This window comes from Sturnira hondurensis, unplaced genomic scaffold, assembly GCF_014824575.4.
Source record: "Sturnira hondurensis isolate 20B ecotype Veracruz unplaced genomic scaffold, ASM1482457v3 Scaffold0002840, whole genome shotgun sequence".
Lineage (NCBI taxonomy): Eukaryota > Metazoa > Chordata > Mammalia > Chiroptera > Phyllostomidae > Sturnira > Sturnira hondurensis.
In genome coordinates, this window is record NW_028075471.1 from 28,738,683 (window position 1) to 28,757,189 (window position 18,507).

Here is an 18,507-nt window from a genome sequence, read left to right on the forward strand (position 1 = left end):
TCTAAATGTCTTTTCTATATCAGAGGCAGAAATATATTTCCACTGAAATTTTATTTTTCACTCTGCAACTCTTGAAGATAACCAGGCACAGAAAGACTTTCCTTTGAAGAGTAAATGTTACTGGCAATGGAATTGGTCTTCTTCTCTTCTGTTGTTTGTAACAAAAGTCCTAAGTCCTAAGATTCAAGATAAACTATTGAATTCTATCTGGTTTCCTATCCCAAACAAACCACAACTGGAGGTGCCAGATTACTTGTGAACAAATCTGCTCCAGGGCACCTGGAGGGGCCTTGGACCTTTACTCTCCACATACCAAGAGTGTTTATTCACCCGTGTTGGAAAGAAACGCAGGTCTGGGAAGTCAAAGGTTAGTTACTGGAGGAGAAAAGTGGGCTAGAATCTCTCGAGATGATGGAAAAAAGTCATGAACCCTGCCAGTGTTTTCCCTGGCCAGCCACAAGACCTGCCAACTTCGGTCACAGGTCCCGTTTCAGCAGGAGCCCCATCTTGCTCTTTTAGACCCCCACCAGCTCAACAAGCCAGTGGTCATCCCCTGACTTAAAAGAATTTCCAAATTATAAACCCAAAATGAAAGCATGCCAAATAATGCAATTTGTGAATATTAAATAATTTCATTAAACTAATGGGGTGTCAAGTTTGTTTATAATCTTAATAAAAAATGTATCAAAATATGATCAAATATCATCTATTTGCAAATTAAATTATAATGATGTAGGACTTTACATGCGGTATGTAATATTTTCCACAGATCTGTAACTTAAAAGTACTAACCAATTCTGAGATATGTTCAGAAAACTACTATCAAGAGGTGTAAATGAACAAAAATACATTCAATTGTAATATTCTCAGAGCTATTTTGTCAATAATCTGAAGTAAATAATCATTGCTGTAGTGATTAAATCATATGGCAATGTATTTTTCAATAACTTTTTCTTCATTTCTCTGCCTGCTATGGCCATGTTGTAAATTCTCACATCTGTTCTTCAACGTCAATGTTTTCTAAAATAGAAAGTTGCTCTACTCCAATATTATCTGGGACTATGTTTTCTTTCCATAAACTAAAATAATAATAGACCATATTGTTTAAAAAAAATTAAGAGGTGGGGGGTAGGAAACTAGAAATTTAAAGAGATGAGGGAAAAGCTGTAACTGTAATTAAGTAAAAGAAAACTAAAGTTTAAAATTTAAGTCTCATAAATTTGGGGGTTTTCTTACATTTTTTTCTTAATTTTGTCTACTTTATTGCTTTTTCAAATAATTTTAACTATATAGTCAATCTTTGAGGTTCCATTTTTTAAATGCTTTTTGGCAATTTCCCATTTCAAATATAAAATTAAATGCCAAAAACTGCATATGAATAACATCAGGAAAATGAGAGGAGCAGAAAAACATCAGGAAATTCTCCCTTCTGGCTGAGAATTCCCACTCTTAAACCCCGATGGCTAGTCACCTCTTTCTCTACCATTGCACGTTAGCAGGACCCAAATGCCCCCGATTCTCTTCCCCTTTGATCCAGTTTTAGATCTGACCTTGTTGAAGCACAAACTCCAGCACTGTGTGGCTTAAAGCAGAAACCCACGTGGCTGCATAATGCCTCTGTGCATCTGTACAGATGCCTCTGTGCATCCTTTCATGGGCAACTGTACTTGGCCTTTTCAACGCGCCCACTCGGGTAGTGCTAACCAAAGTAACAGCTCCTAAATCAAAGATCTAAACAGGGGACTATGTAAAGATGATGTGGGTCTTATTCAAAGAGTAAACATATTATTAAGTTATTTCCAATGAGAGCCAGTTCTGCTTAGGAAAGAAGAGGCCATTCGAAAAAAGTGGTAGGCAAATGTACCATCCAGAAAACCACTTGCGACAAAGCACAGACCCCCACAGCACAGCTCACTGTTTTAATTTTGTCACTTTACACAGATGAACCCTAAAAGCAACCATCTGAATTTCTAGATGAATGGGTCATTATCTAGAAAATCAAATTTGGCTTCATGAATATAAATTCATTTTTAATGTGTACCTTGTTTAGACTTTTTAAAATACAAGCATGACTGTGATTGCCTAAAAGCTTCTAAACATGATTTATTTAGTCGGAACAGAAGCCTGAGGCATCGCATTAAAGCTGCCACTCAGAGCGTGGGTCTCCGGCAGCTGGAAGGGGTTGAGCTGCATCACACCAATGAAGGCACAGATGCTCGCTGCCCTCAACCAACAGCCGCGGGGGGCCCAGGCCTCCTTCCCTGCCCCCTCTCCAGAAAGCCACCCACATGCCAACGCTGGAGGGGGGAGCAGATGATGGAAACAGAAACAGACATACTCGCACACACTCATACATGCGTGGAAGGTTGTTTGTGGGGGAGAGGAGGGCGTTGCCGCTGATGACAGCAGCAGCATCACCAAACGGAAAGATTATTCGCAAGGAGTCTTATTGTCACGGCATCGATAATACAGAGTAAATTACATACCTGGAAAGGCTTCTGAGAAAATACATATTAAATTGAGATGCACAGTTCTGCGTTTCTGTGCTTTCAGTTCAAATGTTCGAAGCCACTCTGAGAGTAAGAGAAGTTTTCTTTAAGACAGCCTCACCTCGGGGCAATGTAATAACCTGTGCTACATGGAGAAGTGAAGTAGCATGCAAGTATTCCTGGCAGTTACATTAAAGCACAGTAAAAGTATGGTTGTAACTCTTTATCTAGGAAAAAAAGTCTCTCAGAAGCAGAAGGTCATGAAATAAAGAGGTATGTAATGGAGAATGAAAGATAGTGTGGGGAAATAAATACATTGCTTAATAACATTTCTAGGAACTAACAATACATGAACCATTGTGACACAGTGGTCTATAGATACAGGTTCCTACTTATTGATGGAACAAGATATATTATTTAGACCCACAGAAAAGGGCAGAAACCACAGACAGTATGGAAGGATATGATGGACAATGCACTGCACTGTCATACCTATCCAAAAATATACTTGATTTTATTACAACTATTCTTTATCTACACTGTTTCCTAGATATTATGTGACCTCAAAAAACAGTATTTCCAGTGGATTGAGCACAGGCCTGCAAACCAGAGGATCGCGGTTCGATTCCCAGTCAGGGCACATGCCTGGGTTGCAGGCCAGTTCCCTGCAGGCCAACTCCCAGCAGGGGACCCACGAAAGGCAACCATACATTGATGTTTCTCTCCCTCTCTCCTTTCCCTCCAAAGATAAATAAATAAAATCTTTAAAAAAAAAACAGTATTTCAACAGAAACAACAGAAGTTTTCGTTATAAGGTATGAGATTGTTCAAGGCCTAGGTAGAAATCTATATGTATTCTGACATGTATTAACTTAGTTCCTCCCTCGTGACAAATTACAGGTCCTTTGTCCACTCCACCATTTAAAAGTCTGGTGTTCTTCCCAGAGAACAATCATACTGTGTACTTCTGATTATCCAGTCTTTTTGCCACAGTCCCTTCAGATATTTAGCTTTCTTATAATTACATATTTTGCCCAGGCTGGTGTAGCTCAGTGGATTGAGCACAGGCCTGCAAACCAAAGAGTCACTGGTTCAACTCCCAGTCAGTGCACATGCCTAGGCTGTGGGCCAGGTCCCCAGTTTGGGGCGTGCTGAGAGGCAACCACACACTGATGTTTCTCTCCCTCTCTTTCTCCTTTTCCCCCTCTCTAAAAATAAATTAATAAAATCTTTTTTTAAAATTATGCATTTTAAGTCATCAGTGCTAACATATATGGTATGCCTATAAAATATCTTTATGCCAATTATATAAGTGAAAGAAATTTTGACAAAGTCCATTAGAAATAATCAAATAAATTTTCCATAAAGTGGTATGAGACATTTTGTACATAAAAATACTTGAACCCGTGACTGCTGACACAAAGTCAAGGCCAATAAAAACATAATTCTTTTAAAAGTTCTTTTCTAAGATCTAAAGTAACCATACAGGCATGCTCTTTAGCATAGTGAATAATTATGCATACAAGAAATTCAAACTGCAACCATGCCCTCTATGGAAGATTCGTCCAAGACTCTTCATGAGGCATTTATTTACGTCTAACAGAATAAAAAAAGGTCAGTAAAACGTTTGACCTAGACAAACAAATAAATGTTCCACAAACAAATGCTCATCATCCAAAGAAGAGGAGACAGGTTTACTGAAACTAAATTAAATTCCCATAAAATTGAAAACCTTTGTGTTAGGCCATAGTTTTAATCTACTCTTATAACAAATGCATTGTGGTAAAAAAAACCTGAAGTAGCCAAGGCAAATGTCCTTTCAATTTTCCACAGGCAAAGCATTCCAGCTCTGCCATAGCACGCAGGCCTCTGAGCCTTCCTCTAACAGGCACCCGTCTGCGGAGCATCCCTGCTGTCATTCAGTCAGTCACTCAGCCGCCATCCACGGGGCGCAAACTCATGGTGAAGCACAAGAACAGAATAAGGGTGGTCCCCACACAAAAATAAAAATGCCTGGTCCTCTTCTTTTCTGCTTTACGGAGGTACAGTTGAAGTGATTTTACATACTTTGTGAAATGAGTATCACAATCAGATTAATTAGCACATCCCTTACTTCACACAGTTGTCATTTGTGCTTCCTTTGTGGTGAGGATGCTTACGGTCTAGTCTCTTACAAAATTCCGAGTACAAACGTCAGTATTACTACCTATAGTCATCGTGCTGCATGTCACATGCCAAGAGCTTATTCATCCTACAACTGCAGGCTAGTGCCCTTGACCAGCCCTTCTGCATCTCCCCCAGCCCCAGGCCCTGGGAACTACCAGGCTCCTCTCTGAGACACGCCCATTCCACAAGCCAGCTCCCTGGAGAAAGTGGCCTCCCCAGACTTGGAACCAGAGTGGCCCTAAAGACAACATACATATCACAGGACTGCAAGCCTGGCCACAGAAAGAGCCTAGATGGAGAAACTAAGACCTGTTAGAATTCACACCGGAAGACAAATGTCTTGTTCATATGCTACATGGCACTTTGAATGAAACTCATCTAACAGTGCTGTTCAGTTGAATTTGTCTTTAAGAAACCAAATACTGTAGAATTCACTGAACTTCTAGGGGCTAGCAAATTCCACTACATACCTGAATATCACTTGGATGGTTCAAACAACTTAAAAATGAGGTTTGCCAATATTCAAGGTACTGTATTAATTCATTTTTCATATTCCTAAAGATAAAATACTACTTCTGACTGTAACTGGATTTCCTGGACTCAAATGTGACATAATCTTGAAAAACTTTTTCAAAATAAACATGAATTTTCATAAAATATGTACAAATGGGAGTACATGCATTTGGGGTGAAAATATAAGAAAGATGACAATAGTCTCCCTAGAAGCAACATAGAACAAATATTGGTTGATTTTTCTGAAGTACGTTTAAGTTACAGCCCTTGACAATGAACAAAAGTAACCTGGACAAGAAAATTATCCTGCTTTTAAAAAAACTTTGTCCAACCCTTCTTCAAAGACCAGACTTTAGATACTAAGTAATTAAGGAATAGAAAAGAAAAAGAGAATTAAAATGAATTGATCCAAAATTACCATAAAGATTATGACTTCATTATTAAGAGCAAAAAAAATCACTATCTAAATTCTACGCTAGGAAACACAAGTTCTGTCTGCGTTTCCTAGCGAAACACAAAGAGCCAAAAGAGCAAAAGAGCCAAAAGAGCAATACCTAAAATTTATGAGATCTGCCTTTAGGCAGGTAATATAGATAAAAATTATTTGATAGTATTTCATGTTATTTTTTAAAAATTTGTTTTGTTTAGTACCCTAATTCTTTTAATTTTAAGAAACTACCAAAGTGCTATATTTGCTGAACTGAAATTGGCACAAATTACTTATTGTAACTATTTTCTTTAAAATAATTTTTCGTAGAAAACAGTAATATACATTTCTATTTCTGGCAAAAAAAAAATACTACCATCTGAGAAAAAACATGGAATAAAAAAATGCGTTAGTAGATTCCCTTATTAAAAATAACTCATTTCAGTGATACATTTAAAAAAGATTCATAAGCTAATTCTCAATCGTGAAAAACTTTCTGCACCACCCAAACCAAGGGAACTTGGTCCCAGTCTTGGGGCACATCCCTCCTGGGCATCACTTCATCAGACCACTATGCCACACACACCAAAAAAACCCCAAAAATTAAAAGGGCAAATATTTCAACAAACTACAATGCTGCTTCTTGCACTCCTCCTTCACACAACTATGTAGCAAGCCCCGCAGGGAGCCATCTGCACGAGGTGATGCTCCACCGGCGCTGCTGTCAGCCATACCGAACACTAACGAGTGGGCTGCAGGGAAGAACAGAGCAGCGGCTGCCATCTGGAAGCCTGCGGAAATCAAAAAGGCAGGGAGACAACTTTCTCTGCCTCTATTTTTATTTTACACTTACTTTAAGTAACAAACTGTAGCTCAGTGAACAAGAGTCAGTAGATTTTCTTTACCTACAGGCAGGAAAACCACTGAATGCAGGGCTCTGAACATTCAGAATACACAGGAACCCTATCTGTCCAGCGGCAGATTCAGTGGATCACAGAGGTCAGATCGATGAAAGCTAAAGCCCCATTTACCAGGTGAGATTTGGTGTACTTATTATAGGTTTCAAGTTAAAGTTACAAAGAAGACTTAGATGACATGATTATTGACTATGTTACATTTTTTAGTAATTTTAATTAATATGCTCTTTTCTTAAAATGAAGAAATGCAGCATCCTTTTCCCAAATTTGTTTTTTAAACGTGTAGGGAGTTAGTGGCAGTTTCTATCAAACCTGGCACTTAAACACTTCAAGTTTGGAATAAGCTACTGACTTAGTTATTGTTAGAACTGAAGATCCCAATGATGCACCGATGTCAGCACACAGGCTGTAGCTCTGGCGTTTCCTCCTAGGTAACAACTGATTCTAATGGTAAGTGATTCAGCTTTAGCCTGCACAGTAAGATGTACGCACTTGCAAACACTCCTTTTTATGTTGGCGATAACCCAGATTTGCACTCCAAAGCTAATTCTAAAAGAAAGGCCATTATTGGTGAATTGGGAAAAGGAACTCAGTCCACCTAAAGTTCCAAAGTTCTTAGCAGCATATAAATCTAACGTTGCCCCAAACCACTTTCTTTCATGTTTACATTCTCCAGTAAGCCACCTGGAAAATGTAAGCGTCTTCCACTGGAACACAGAGATATCAAAAGAAACTCATTCTACCTTTGAAATTAGAGTATTTGAAATGAGGAAAGAAGATGCTCAATGGCATGTATTCCCAAGCAAGTTAAGAGCAAGCCACCAACCAGAGACAAGTGATCTCTAGAACGAAAGGGTCAGGGAGATGTGTGCTTACTGTTAAGGCAAAACCCACCACACCTAGTGAAAAGCCAACACTTTCCTGCCAGCTACCATTCTACAGAACTGACTCCCCCACCCACATCCCCTCCCTGTAGCCACTATGGAGTTAACTCCCATCCATACCAGTCAATAGTGAGAGAGTCAAACCCTAAACGCAAAGGCACTTTTCCATTTAGACTAAGAGCTTCACTTTGCAAGAGAAGTTCCCAGGCTCAGGGACAATATGTCCAAAGAAATTTTTCAGTGGAAATACATGGTAATAAGAATTCTACCATCAAAACACTTAATTTAGAAAACAGAGAAGTTTAAACCCAACTAGCACTCTGAGCGCAACTCCTTATCCTTGGCTGTACAGTATTTCTAAAACCTCTGGCAGGCAAATTGAACAGGTTTACTACGGAATGTTACAAAGTCAAACAATCTGGAACCATAATTACTAAGAAACTTTTCATGAGAAGGGAGGATGCTGTGTTTTACATTATTACATAAAAAATAAGTTGACAATGAAAACACAGGACCAAACAGAAGATTTCTGACTTTCGGAAGGAGAGTTTTTCTGAGGGTCATAACTCCAACTGGCAAATAACAATAAAGATATGGTTTCCTAATCTATTTATAAGATTACTGCAAGACTTTTTCATGTGAATAAAACTTCTAAAGTAGCAATAATGAAGTTTATAAAAGTGGTTTACCAAATGACAGGCTGGCTTAGCCACATGGCTCTAAGGACATTACAAGCTCAATTCTTGATTAATCAATAGAAAATCAATCAATATGAAACCTACAAATTGCCTCATTAAGGACCTTGACCTCACACAATGGAATTATGTACATGTAAATAATGATGGCCATCAAAAATAATGCAACTCACATACCTGCTTCAATAGAATTGACCATGGCCCTCAGCCCCTCCTACACTAACAGATTATATATAATAACTGGCCAAGTAATAAACAGAAATTAATCATAGGACATTATATGTTCATAGACAGAGTACCAAAATAAACACTATCAAATATTTCAAAGACATACCTGGCACAAGTACACCATGGGTATTATGATCTACAGTGGTTAACAATACCAAAGATGCAAGAGGCGGTAGGTAAAAGATAACAGCTCAGTAGACTAAATAAATCTCATATGGAGACATAGAAAAGAGCAAAACAAATGATGTGGAAGCTCAAACCAGGGATATAAAACACTCTCTCAGAAAACAGTGAGAGAAAAATGACAAAGAAATAAAAATTGTAAGGAAGAAGAGAATAGATACAGGGAATAAAAAATTAATAGCCAACCAAAAGATATTACTTTCCCTGAAGGGTGGATTCTATCAACCAGAACTGAAGGAATAATCAAATATATAAGATAAGGAAGCTTTCTTCAGCAGCCAAATGGTTTAAACAGATTAAATTCACTGTACTGCCACCTGTATCAAGGGAAGCAATAACATGCAAAGCATATGGTGACAAATGTGACATTAACATAGAAAATGAGAAACATTCTACAAGCAACCATACCTGAAGAACTAGTTACTTACAAAACAACAAACATCAACTTGTCCATAATTCTCTCCCCAGCAACAATAACATCAACTGATAAAGAAATGACTCCTAGTCAAAGATGGTGGAGCAAAACTGCTCAAAACTCATCACAACAGCAGAAAGTACGACAATAACAACCGCCACCATCCAGGAAAAGGAAACTGAACAAGGAAATGACTATACTCACAATCAACAAACTTTGAGGCCCATCTTCTCCTGCCAAACATGTTAAATTCTGGACCACAGTTGGACAGGATGCTCAGAGCTGACACGAGCTCCCAGGCTCCAGGTGGAACACAAGCTGGGTCTCAGACCAGCATAATGAGACCAAAGGGCACAGGTGCGTGCAGGAGACACAACCTCAGAGAACCACAGTCAAAGTGAAAGATGCATTTATTAATCAGCCACGGATTCATAGCACCGAGGGCCTGCGACTAGGAACACAGGGGGATTTCTGTTACATTCACCAAACTCCTAGACCCTGAAAATTGGGGGAGCTTGGCCCCCAGAGCAAAAAAAATAAATCCAGTGAGATGGTGAAAAGACCCAGTTGGTCAGAGCTCATTATTCTCTCCTATCACTTCCCACATGATTCTAGAGCAAACTGCTGTCACCATTTTTAAAATGAGCAATAATTGCAAAGTATTTAACAGAGAACCTATGTACAGAAATTGCAAATAAAGAAAGAGGCGGAGATAAGGGGGGTTAGGAACATAAATAAAAGGCAGGAACTATCCATACCAAGAACTTTCTAAGGTAACAAAAGAAGAAATCAGGCAACCAGAAGTATATCAGTAAAATGAAAGAAACAATTTTCTGTTTGAAAAAGCTCAAACAAAATCTACAGCGATGAAAGCCACATTAAAGAACAATAACAAGAAAAAAATCAGAATATACTAAAAACAAACTGAAGAACATGGGAGAGAGACATGGAAAAATCACACAGATCAAAATAGAAAAACATTTAAACACTACTCATGGCTAGCTTGGAAGACAAGGTAGGACTAACATATTTATAATAACAATATTGAATGAGAAAACTAACCTAGCAGAACTGGTAGTCAAAGGTATAGTTGAAAATTTTTTTTCTTGTAGTAAACAAAAACTTGAATCTTTTGAATCTCACTTGTCCCAGGACAAACTGATACAGAATTAATCAACTGTGAAATAATTCTAGAGAATTTGCAGTCCTTTAAACATTTTTAAAATAAGTCAGATATAAGCATCAAGACAGAAAAATAATTCACTAATAAGACGTTAACAAAAAAAAAAATGTAAGCCAAGCTCAGGCTTTCCCACAGCAGCTATCAATACCAAAAGGAATGTCTGAATTCTAAGGGAAGCCAAGATGACCTCCAAGTATAAAAACAATAAACAATTGTCAAGAATGCAAGAAGATTTATATGCCTTTCCTCAAAAACTACCAGATGATTAAATCCAACTTACCAGGAAGTAAGGTGAGATAATTCAGGAATAGTCAAAGAACTGGAATAAGCTTTGAGACCTTTTGGATGCATGAATAGGTTGAAAGGGCTGTGAAAATTCGGTTCACTAACATGTGTGCAGATGTTTAAGAACATGGCAAGAAGAGCGGACGGAGAAAGCACAGGTGTGCCGCTGCTTTGCCACCTAGAACAGAGTCAACAGACACCACCCAAAATGGAAATGCAGCTTTAAAAAATGATTAACATTTTACTTTTTTCTATTCTTCTTTTAAGGGGTCTTTCAGAAACTAAAACATACGGTTGTAGATAAACATTTATGCAAGATTCACTTATTCCTTCCAAAGACAAAGGGACGTGGGCTCAACTGAAGCGCCAGCCTGCTGCAGCCGAGCAGCACATGCTGTGGGGCTCAGGGAAGGAGCCGGGCGGCCGGCACGCACCCCTGTGAACTCATGGCCTGAGAGGTGTGTGAGACAAAAAGACCTTGGCACTGTTAAAGAAATGCAGAAGCTCTCAAAACAGAATCTACGCTCTGACCTAATTCAAAAAACATTTACCAATTTTATGTGGAATGTTAATTATTAAACAACAAAAGAAATCCTTAAAATTATAACATAACAAAAAGTGTACTTCTACACAACAATGTACTCTAGGCCCACTGCTACAAAGCACAAAAAAAAGATGACAACAGCCAAAAAAAATTTTAAAAGAAAGAAAAAGTCACTTTGAAATTTTAAAAAACCATCCTAATAAATTTGTTTTCAAAGAAATAATACTGTTTCATCTCTGAGTCTCAATTTTTCATATGTAAGAAAAGTTCTTCAACTTAAAACTCTTATGTGGTCTTCCTAGCCAACCCCCCTCCACACACACACACACACACACACAAACAACAATGTCTTTTGTGTATTTATCGAGACCAGGGTGGACAGAGGCGGCTTCTTTATGTGGCTTGAATTAGAACTTGAAGACAGAAGATATTTGAAAATCCAGAGAAAAAAATGGGGAAAACATTCTGGTCAAGAATATTGCATCAGTGAAGGCTAAAAATTATAATGATAAACACTGACACAAGTTACTATTGTGGATACAGTCTAGGAAGAAAAACTCCGAAGTACTAGACCAAATTGTTTATACTATAAAATGAGCTGCAACAAGATTTTAAAGTGCAATGGCTGTGGCTGCCAGCTGAAGTTTGGAAAGTCTACCATGTCTTTGAACTTTCAGTCAAAGACACTTCCCTTTAGGTACAGTTCATATCTCTAGAGAGAATACGTTACCAATAAATGATGATCTTTATTTGCCAGTTGGGAAACTGACTACAGCAGACGTATGATACTTGGCCTGGCTTCTGTATAAATGGAAAACAACCACAGCTAAGAATTTAAAGAACATTATCAAATTCAGACTCTTCATACTCTGTAAACTATATGCTTACTTCACATTCCCACAGTCTAACCAAAAAATAAAGTAACTAAACCAAAAGAACTCTATCTCATCAAGAAGCCTGTCTACCCTAAAAAAAGAGAAGGAAACACAGACGGATTTAGAATTGGCTTGTAATAAACAAGGTGGAGAAGGCTAGGATTGCCAGTAGGTGGGAGTGGGAGAAATAAAGCATTTTAGTTTCTGAGCAAAATGCTGTTATTAAGTATAATTGCATCAACTTGATCCAAATCCAATATTTCTTATTCACTAAAAAGAAACATATTAAAATAGCAGCAATTTCCTTTACAAATAAACACATTCAGCCAAGGAAGCTTCTACCAAAAAACTTGAACCCCAGAAGTAATTAAAAGCAGGAGCCAAATTACTTCAGTGTTTCTAATTTCAACAATAACTTCTAAATATAAATATGCTAGAGCTAAGTCAGTAATAATCAGTTTTAAATTTTTTCCAAAAATTACAATGAAATTCTTTCAAACAATCTAATCCCATACTTTAGTGTTAAAGTACATAAAAATAAGAAAAATCCTCCAATAAGTTACTGCTATATATTAACTGGAGAAATCATTAATGGCAATATTTACATTTAATTGTTTAAAATTACCACTTTAAACAATTAAAAGAAATTACCATTTTAAACAATTAAAAGAAAGCTATGAGAAACGGAAGTTTCACAAGCACCGAAGTCTAGATGTGACAGGCTGTTTTTTCATATAAACATCTTGATGTTTCTACATAGAAAGTTGGTTTTTTACTCATAATAATTTAAGCTATTAATAATTAGACCCTTGACTTGTAAGTTGCATCTGGACCAGAAACTGTAAATTAACTATGAATATCTGCTGAGAAGCCATAACTTTGAGCTTCTAAGTATGGTGACTCTCGACGTAGGCACGTTCCTTGTAAATATATGTGTAGAATAAGAACTTCAATTAAATGGTCTCAATAACGTCTTTCTATACATCACTCTCCCATGCTGCACATACATACATGAACCACAATGACTTTTCAGTGTTTAAAGACATTGGCTATGGAGGGGCACGGCGACTGTAATCCATACCCACCGGCGTGGACCTGTCTTCTTGCACCTGCGCTGTCACTTGGGGGCCAAAGAGAACAACTCTTGGAAGGATATATGTGCTGTTGCGAGAATTACTCTCCCCGAAGAGAAATACTTGACATTGCCCTGCTGGCAAGACATTTTTCCTGTTCTAAATCCTTCTAAGTAAATCGTATGTAAAATGTCTGGTGAGTCTGAGTGTTTGGGTGAACTTAAAAGGCCATTTTGTGAACACTGCAAAAGCCAGTCTCAAAACTTTACATTTTTCTTCAGGTACAAAATAACTACAATTTGTGCTAACTGAATAGCAATTAGAATTATATGATGGTATCTTCCCATAAAACATGAAAAGCAACTCCTTTGAAAATATTCAGTGTTTTCAAAAGTTTCCATTTTTCCAATATTCAGGTTTCAGATTAACCACTAATGCAAATATGAACGCGCTTAACTGAGCTTCAACAACAACACAGTCATGTGTCCCCTAATGACAGGGATACATTCTGAGTCATTAGGCAATTCTGTCACGTGTGAACATCATGGAGTGCACTCACAACAACCTTGGATGGCCTGGCCCGCTGCACACCTGGGCCATGTGGTTTAGCCTCTGCTCCCAGGCTACAAACCTGTACAGCACACTACTGTGCCGAGTGCTGAAGGTGGCTGTAGATGCAGCACGGTATCTATACAATGGTAAGTATTTGTGTATCTACACATAGGAAAGGTTCAGTAAAAGATGAAAAACGATGCAGCTATACAGGGCACTTACCATGAATGGGGCTTGCAGGATGGGAAGTTGCTCTAGGTGAGTCAGGGAGTGAGTGGTGAGTGAATGTGGAGGCCTAAGACATGACTTAGGCTACACTAATCTTACTTTAAAGTGTCTTCCTTTCTTTAATAATAACCTCAGTTTACTGTAACTTTTTTCCTTTATTAGTTTTTAATTTTCAACTCTTTTGTAATAACACTTGGCTTAAAACACAAATACTTTGTAGGGCTGTAAAAAGTATTTTTTATTATTTATTTTTTGTTAAAAACTATGACACAGCCCTGGCCAGGTGGCTCAGCTGGTTAGAGCATCATCTTGTACACCAAGTGGCTGCGGGTTTGATTCCCAGTCAGGGCACATACCTGGTTTGTGGGTTTAATCCCCAGTCAGAGCACATACATGAGGCAACAAATTGATGTTTCTCACATTGATCTCTCTCTCTCTGTCTCTCCCTTCCTCTCTCTCCAGAATCAATGAACACAGCCTCAGGTGAGGATAAAATTTTTTTTTAAACTAATACACAAACACACACATTAGCCACCTAAGCCTACACAGGGTCGGGATCATTAACATCACTATCTTCCTCCTCCACAACCAGTCCCACTGGAAGGTCTTCCAGGCAACAACACGTGTGGAGCCGTCCTCTCCCATGATAACAAAGCCTTCTTCTGGAACACCCCTGAAGGGCCTGCCTGAGCCTCTTCTTGAGAAGGCGCCCTTCTGTTCAGAAATACGTCCACAGGGGGTTGCTGAGTTTGCTTCTTTTCTTCATCGTGGATTTGTTTGTAAGCATATAATGCACCGCAAACATTCTTTCCTATTAATGAGAACCTGTTGCCATTGGGGTCCATGTTTTCGAAGTTTTTAAGGAGCTTGCTGAGGTCTGCAAAAACTTGTTACACCTCTCACTGTGAATTTTATTTGGGTTCTTCTTTTTCTTCTCTTGCAGTTTCCTTCCCTCTTGTCCCTTCTTCAGCTATGCATTCCTTGTTCCAGTTCCAACACCTCCTAATTCGCCAATTCTGCAGGAGCCACCTCCACAAGCTCCTCCAGGTCATCCCCATCCACACCCAGGTTAAAGCTATTTGTCATCTCCACCACAGCCTTGTTGATTTTTGCAGTTTCCCCCATCGTCGGCAAGTCTTTTGAAGTCATGGACAAACCCTCTTGAGTGTCTTCTACCAGATGCCATCCATACACTTCTTGGTGACATCACCCAAAGCCCAAGCAAGGTTCTCGATACCATCATGGATGTGGCCATCCTTCCAGAACTGTATCAGTGTCCCCTCAGTGTTTTCCTCAGTTGCAGCGACAGCCTGGGCAAAGGTCCTCCCCAGGTAGCAGGTCTTGGAAGCTGATATAACTCCTCAATCCATTGGTTGAATCAAAGAGGCAATGGCTGGAGGGAGAAACACCATTTTGACATCGGGATGAAGAAGGCCAACAAAAGGAGAGTACTGAGGAGCATTATCAACAATGAGAAAAGTCTCAAAAGGTATTTAGTTCTCCAAACATCACTTCACAATTTTGCTGCAGAGTAACTCAGGAGGGCTTCTTGGGAGAGGAGCCGCGTCATCCATGCCCTCTTACTGTGCCTGTAGTTCCCTGTGGGGCTGGAGGGCTTATTCCTGTGTCAAAAGGCCCTGGGTGCTCACCGAGCCAGATCACAGAGGGCTTCTGTCTGTAGCCTGCAGCATGTCTCCCAAGCAAGGCTGTTACCCTGCCCTTAAGAGCCTTGAAACCTGGCGTTGACTTCACCTTCTTGTGGATGGAAGTCCTTCCGGGCATCCCTCTGCAGAAGAGGAGGGTTTCATCCACACTGAATATTTGCTCTGGTAAATAATTTTCCTCCACAGTCAGCTTATCTAGAAATTCCAAAATTCCTTAGCTGCCTTCACGCGAGCACTCGCAGAGTCAACACTTACTTGTACATTATGGGATGAATAATAATTTTTTCAATTCTTGAACCTTTTTTATTTTTTCACTTTAAATAATTTTTTATTTTTCAATTACAGTTCACATATATTAGTTTCAGGTGCACAACCGAGTGCTTAGATGTTATACAACTTACTATGTGATTATCCTGAAAAATCCAGTACCCACCTGCCACCATACACAGCTTGAATAACAACTTTTGATACATTTAAACCACCCAGAGCTAGCATGAAATGCAACACAGTAGTCAGGTCCAGCCTCATCTTCCAACATCGCAAACACTTTTGCTCTGCCCATGGTCAGCCTGGTGCTGAAAGGAACACATGCCTGTGTCTGGTCGTCAGAAGATTCTCCACCCCTAACAGAGATGCCCCTTCAATCTCTGTTAGTCTTGCTGCCTTCAGTGAAGCAGATCCTTGCACAGCTTCTGTCACCTGGTTCTTATTCTTCAAGCTCGTAACTATGGTGAAGGGACAGGCCTGACTGGCAATCAATAACAGTCACTGATTTTCCACCTTCTTAGTTCTTAATCAATTCTAATTTCGTTTCCAGGCCAGTCACTTGACATGGCCTCTTACTAAGCAACATCAGCAGTGGGTTTTGTATGTTTAGGAACCACGATGGACAAAATAACATAAAATTAAATCCAACACAACAGAATAGGGTACAATTAAGAGACTCAGTAACCAGGAGGTATGTGGGATGTTGAGGAAGTAATACAGCATGCTGTTATACAGCAAACTATTTTTGATAAGCAGAAAGACTACACTAAAATAACAATGAAAACTGTAATATAATAAATACATAAACCAGTAACATTTTCATTTATTATCATTTTCAAGTATTATGTACTATACATAATTATATGTGCTATAGTTTTATACAACTGGCAGGCCAATAGATTCATTCACACCAGCATCACCACAAACACGTGAGTGGTATGTTGTTCTAACTGTGACGACAGCTTCATCATCACTTGGCTATACAAACTCTGCAGCCCCATCGCAATCTTATGGGACCATTGTTGTCCACCAACATGCCTTTATGGGATGTCTAACATTCAAGCTCCTAATTGGGGGGATAAGTCGTACTGATCAGATACTGTACATGCCATTGAAGAATGAGATGTATAGTTTATAAATGTTCAATAACATGATATAATAAGCAAAACTGAATAAATCTGGGAACCTACAACACTTTATAGAAAGTGTGTTTCTATACATTCACCAAGATTTTCAATTCCTAAACATAATCTGAGATCTTGCCTTTTATACTGACAAGCTAAAAAATACATACTTCTTCTATCATCTTTCTCTCATTTTTTATAAATTTTGCAAATTTAATATCAAGACAAATTTTGCCTTTCATTGTACATGCAAAGTGCCCTATTTAATATCTAAACTGGCTCACACACGTCATCATTAGCTATTTCACCACGCTGGACACAAGGTCTAACGCACGTCTGAAGTATAATAGTCTCACAGTCCAACAAGGGATCTCTCGATGATAAGCATCAAATGCTTAAAGAAATTCTTTTCTATTTTGAAAAAAAATCTACCAGGCAAGCCATTTTCTTGAAATCTTTAACTTACAAGGGATATCTCACTAGAAACACTAAATAAAAATTATCAGTGGTTCAAATTAAGAATTTTTACATTCCTCCTTTCCAATTACAGTTATGTTCTGAATTATTTCTACCACTGACACTCACACTGCAATGCCACTATTTTAGTAAAGTTCATTTTTCAGTAACATCACTTGCCATTGTTCCATAAAACTGCTTGAGAATCCCTTGGCTAGGATTCTCTTTCTGAACAAAAATGTTAACTGAGTCACTTACTGTAGAGAGCCCACTCTCACAGCCACGGGGACATGCGGGAGCTGCGTGGCCCACTTCAGTGCCACGTCCTGAAAAACATGCAGCATGCAGTGATGGTTCCCAATCAGAGTGTTTACCGTCCCTTCAGAAACTGGAGGGTGAAGACGGAAAAGGAGGACAGTGAGAAAATGGTCATTTGCAACAGTATATTATATTCCTTTTAGGGGATTTATGATACAAACTAATTATAATGTTTTGATGTTAAAGCGTAAAGATTTTAAGTAATAAGACATGATTTTTAAACTTCAAACTAACATTTAAAGGAAAAAATTATAGACTTGGAAATTATAACCAAAGAGTGGCCAACATTTTTGCATTTCATCTAGCAAGCATGAATTTCATTAATATTTAACACAGTTAAGCTAGTGATTTACTGGGCATTCACTACAGAAAAGTCATTCTATGAGGCACTACTGTGCTCCATTCTGCCATAAAAAAGTGTGATGTTCTCTTGGAAGCATCCTGAACAGCCGCATTTTGGAAAGTATTAATGTATGTATGCCTGAGGCCCGTTCTACAAATCATTTCATACAAAGTAAAATGACCGACAAAGCTAAATGTGTACTTTATGTCAAAGTCCTATTCAAACTTTAAAAGTTGAAATTTCCATTACATGTTCAGTATAAAACTATCTTCCTAGAGGTTTAAAATGTACATATGTGGCTTTGCCTTTTTCTGATGTATATAACATAGCTTTGACATATGGAGAAGATAAAAGGAAACCTTTCTACACACCTGAGCAATATGGGAGAAAACAACTTGGGCTATAATCAAGTTTCTTCATGAACTGAATTTGTCCATTATCCTTCAGGCAAAAAAAGTTTCTTTCACCAAGAACAAAAACAGAAGATGCTGACTGATTGAAAGACATAATACTTATATCGAGGGCTTGCTCTCCAATGTTTAAAGTCCAATCTACCTGCAAAGGAAAACCTAAGATCAATTTAGTTGCTAAAAAAACAAAACACGTTCATGTCAATACTATTAAGAAATTGCTGACTTCCGGGCAAGATGGAGGGATAGGTAGATACACTTTGCCTCT

General features: G+C 38.5%; 1 protein-coding gene across 4 annotated transcripts in view; it reads right to left on the reverse strand.

The window, feature by feature from the left end:
- Positions 1-18,507, reverse strand: part of BBS9 (Bardet-Biedl syndrome 9) — a 359,454-nt gene that overhangs the window by 238,901 nt on the left and 102,046 nt on the right. For all 4 annotated transcript variants that reach the window (XM_037041162.1, XM_037041163.1, XM_037041164.1 and 1 more), the window contains 2 exons: positions 18,201-18,384; positions 17,427-17,556 (listed from right to left, as the gene is read on the reverse strand). In XM_037041162.1, coding sequence (XP_036897057.1) covers positions 17,427-17,556; positions 18,201-18,384 — 314 coding nt within the window. The remainder of the gene's footprint in view (positions 1-17,426; positions 17,557-18,200; positions 18,385-18,507) is intronic.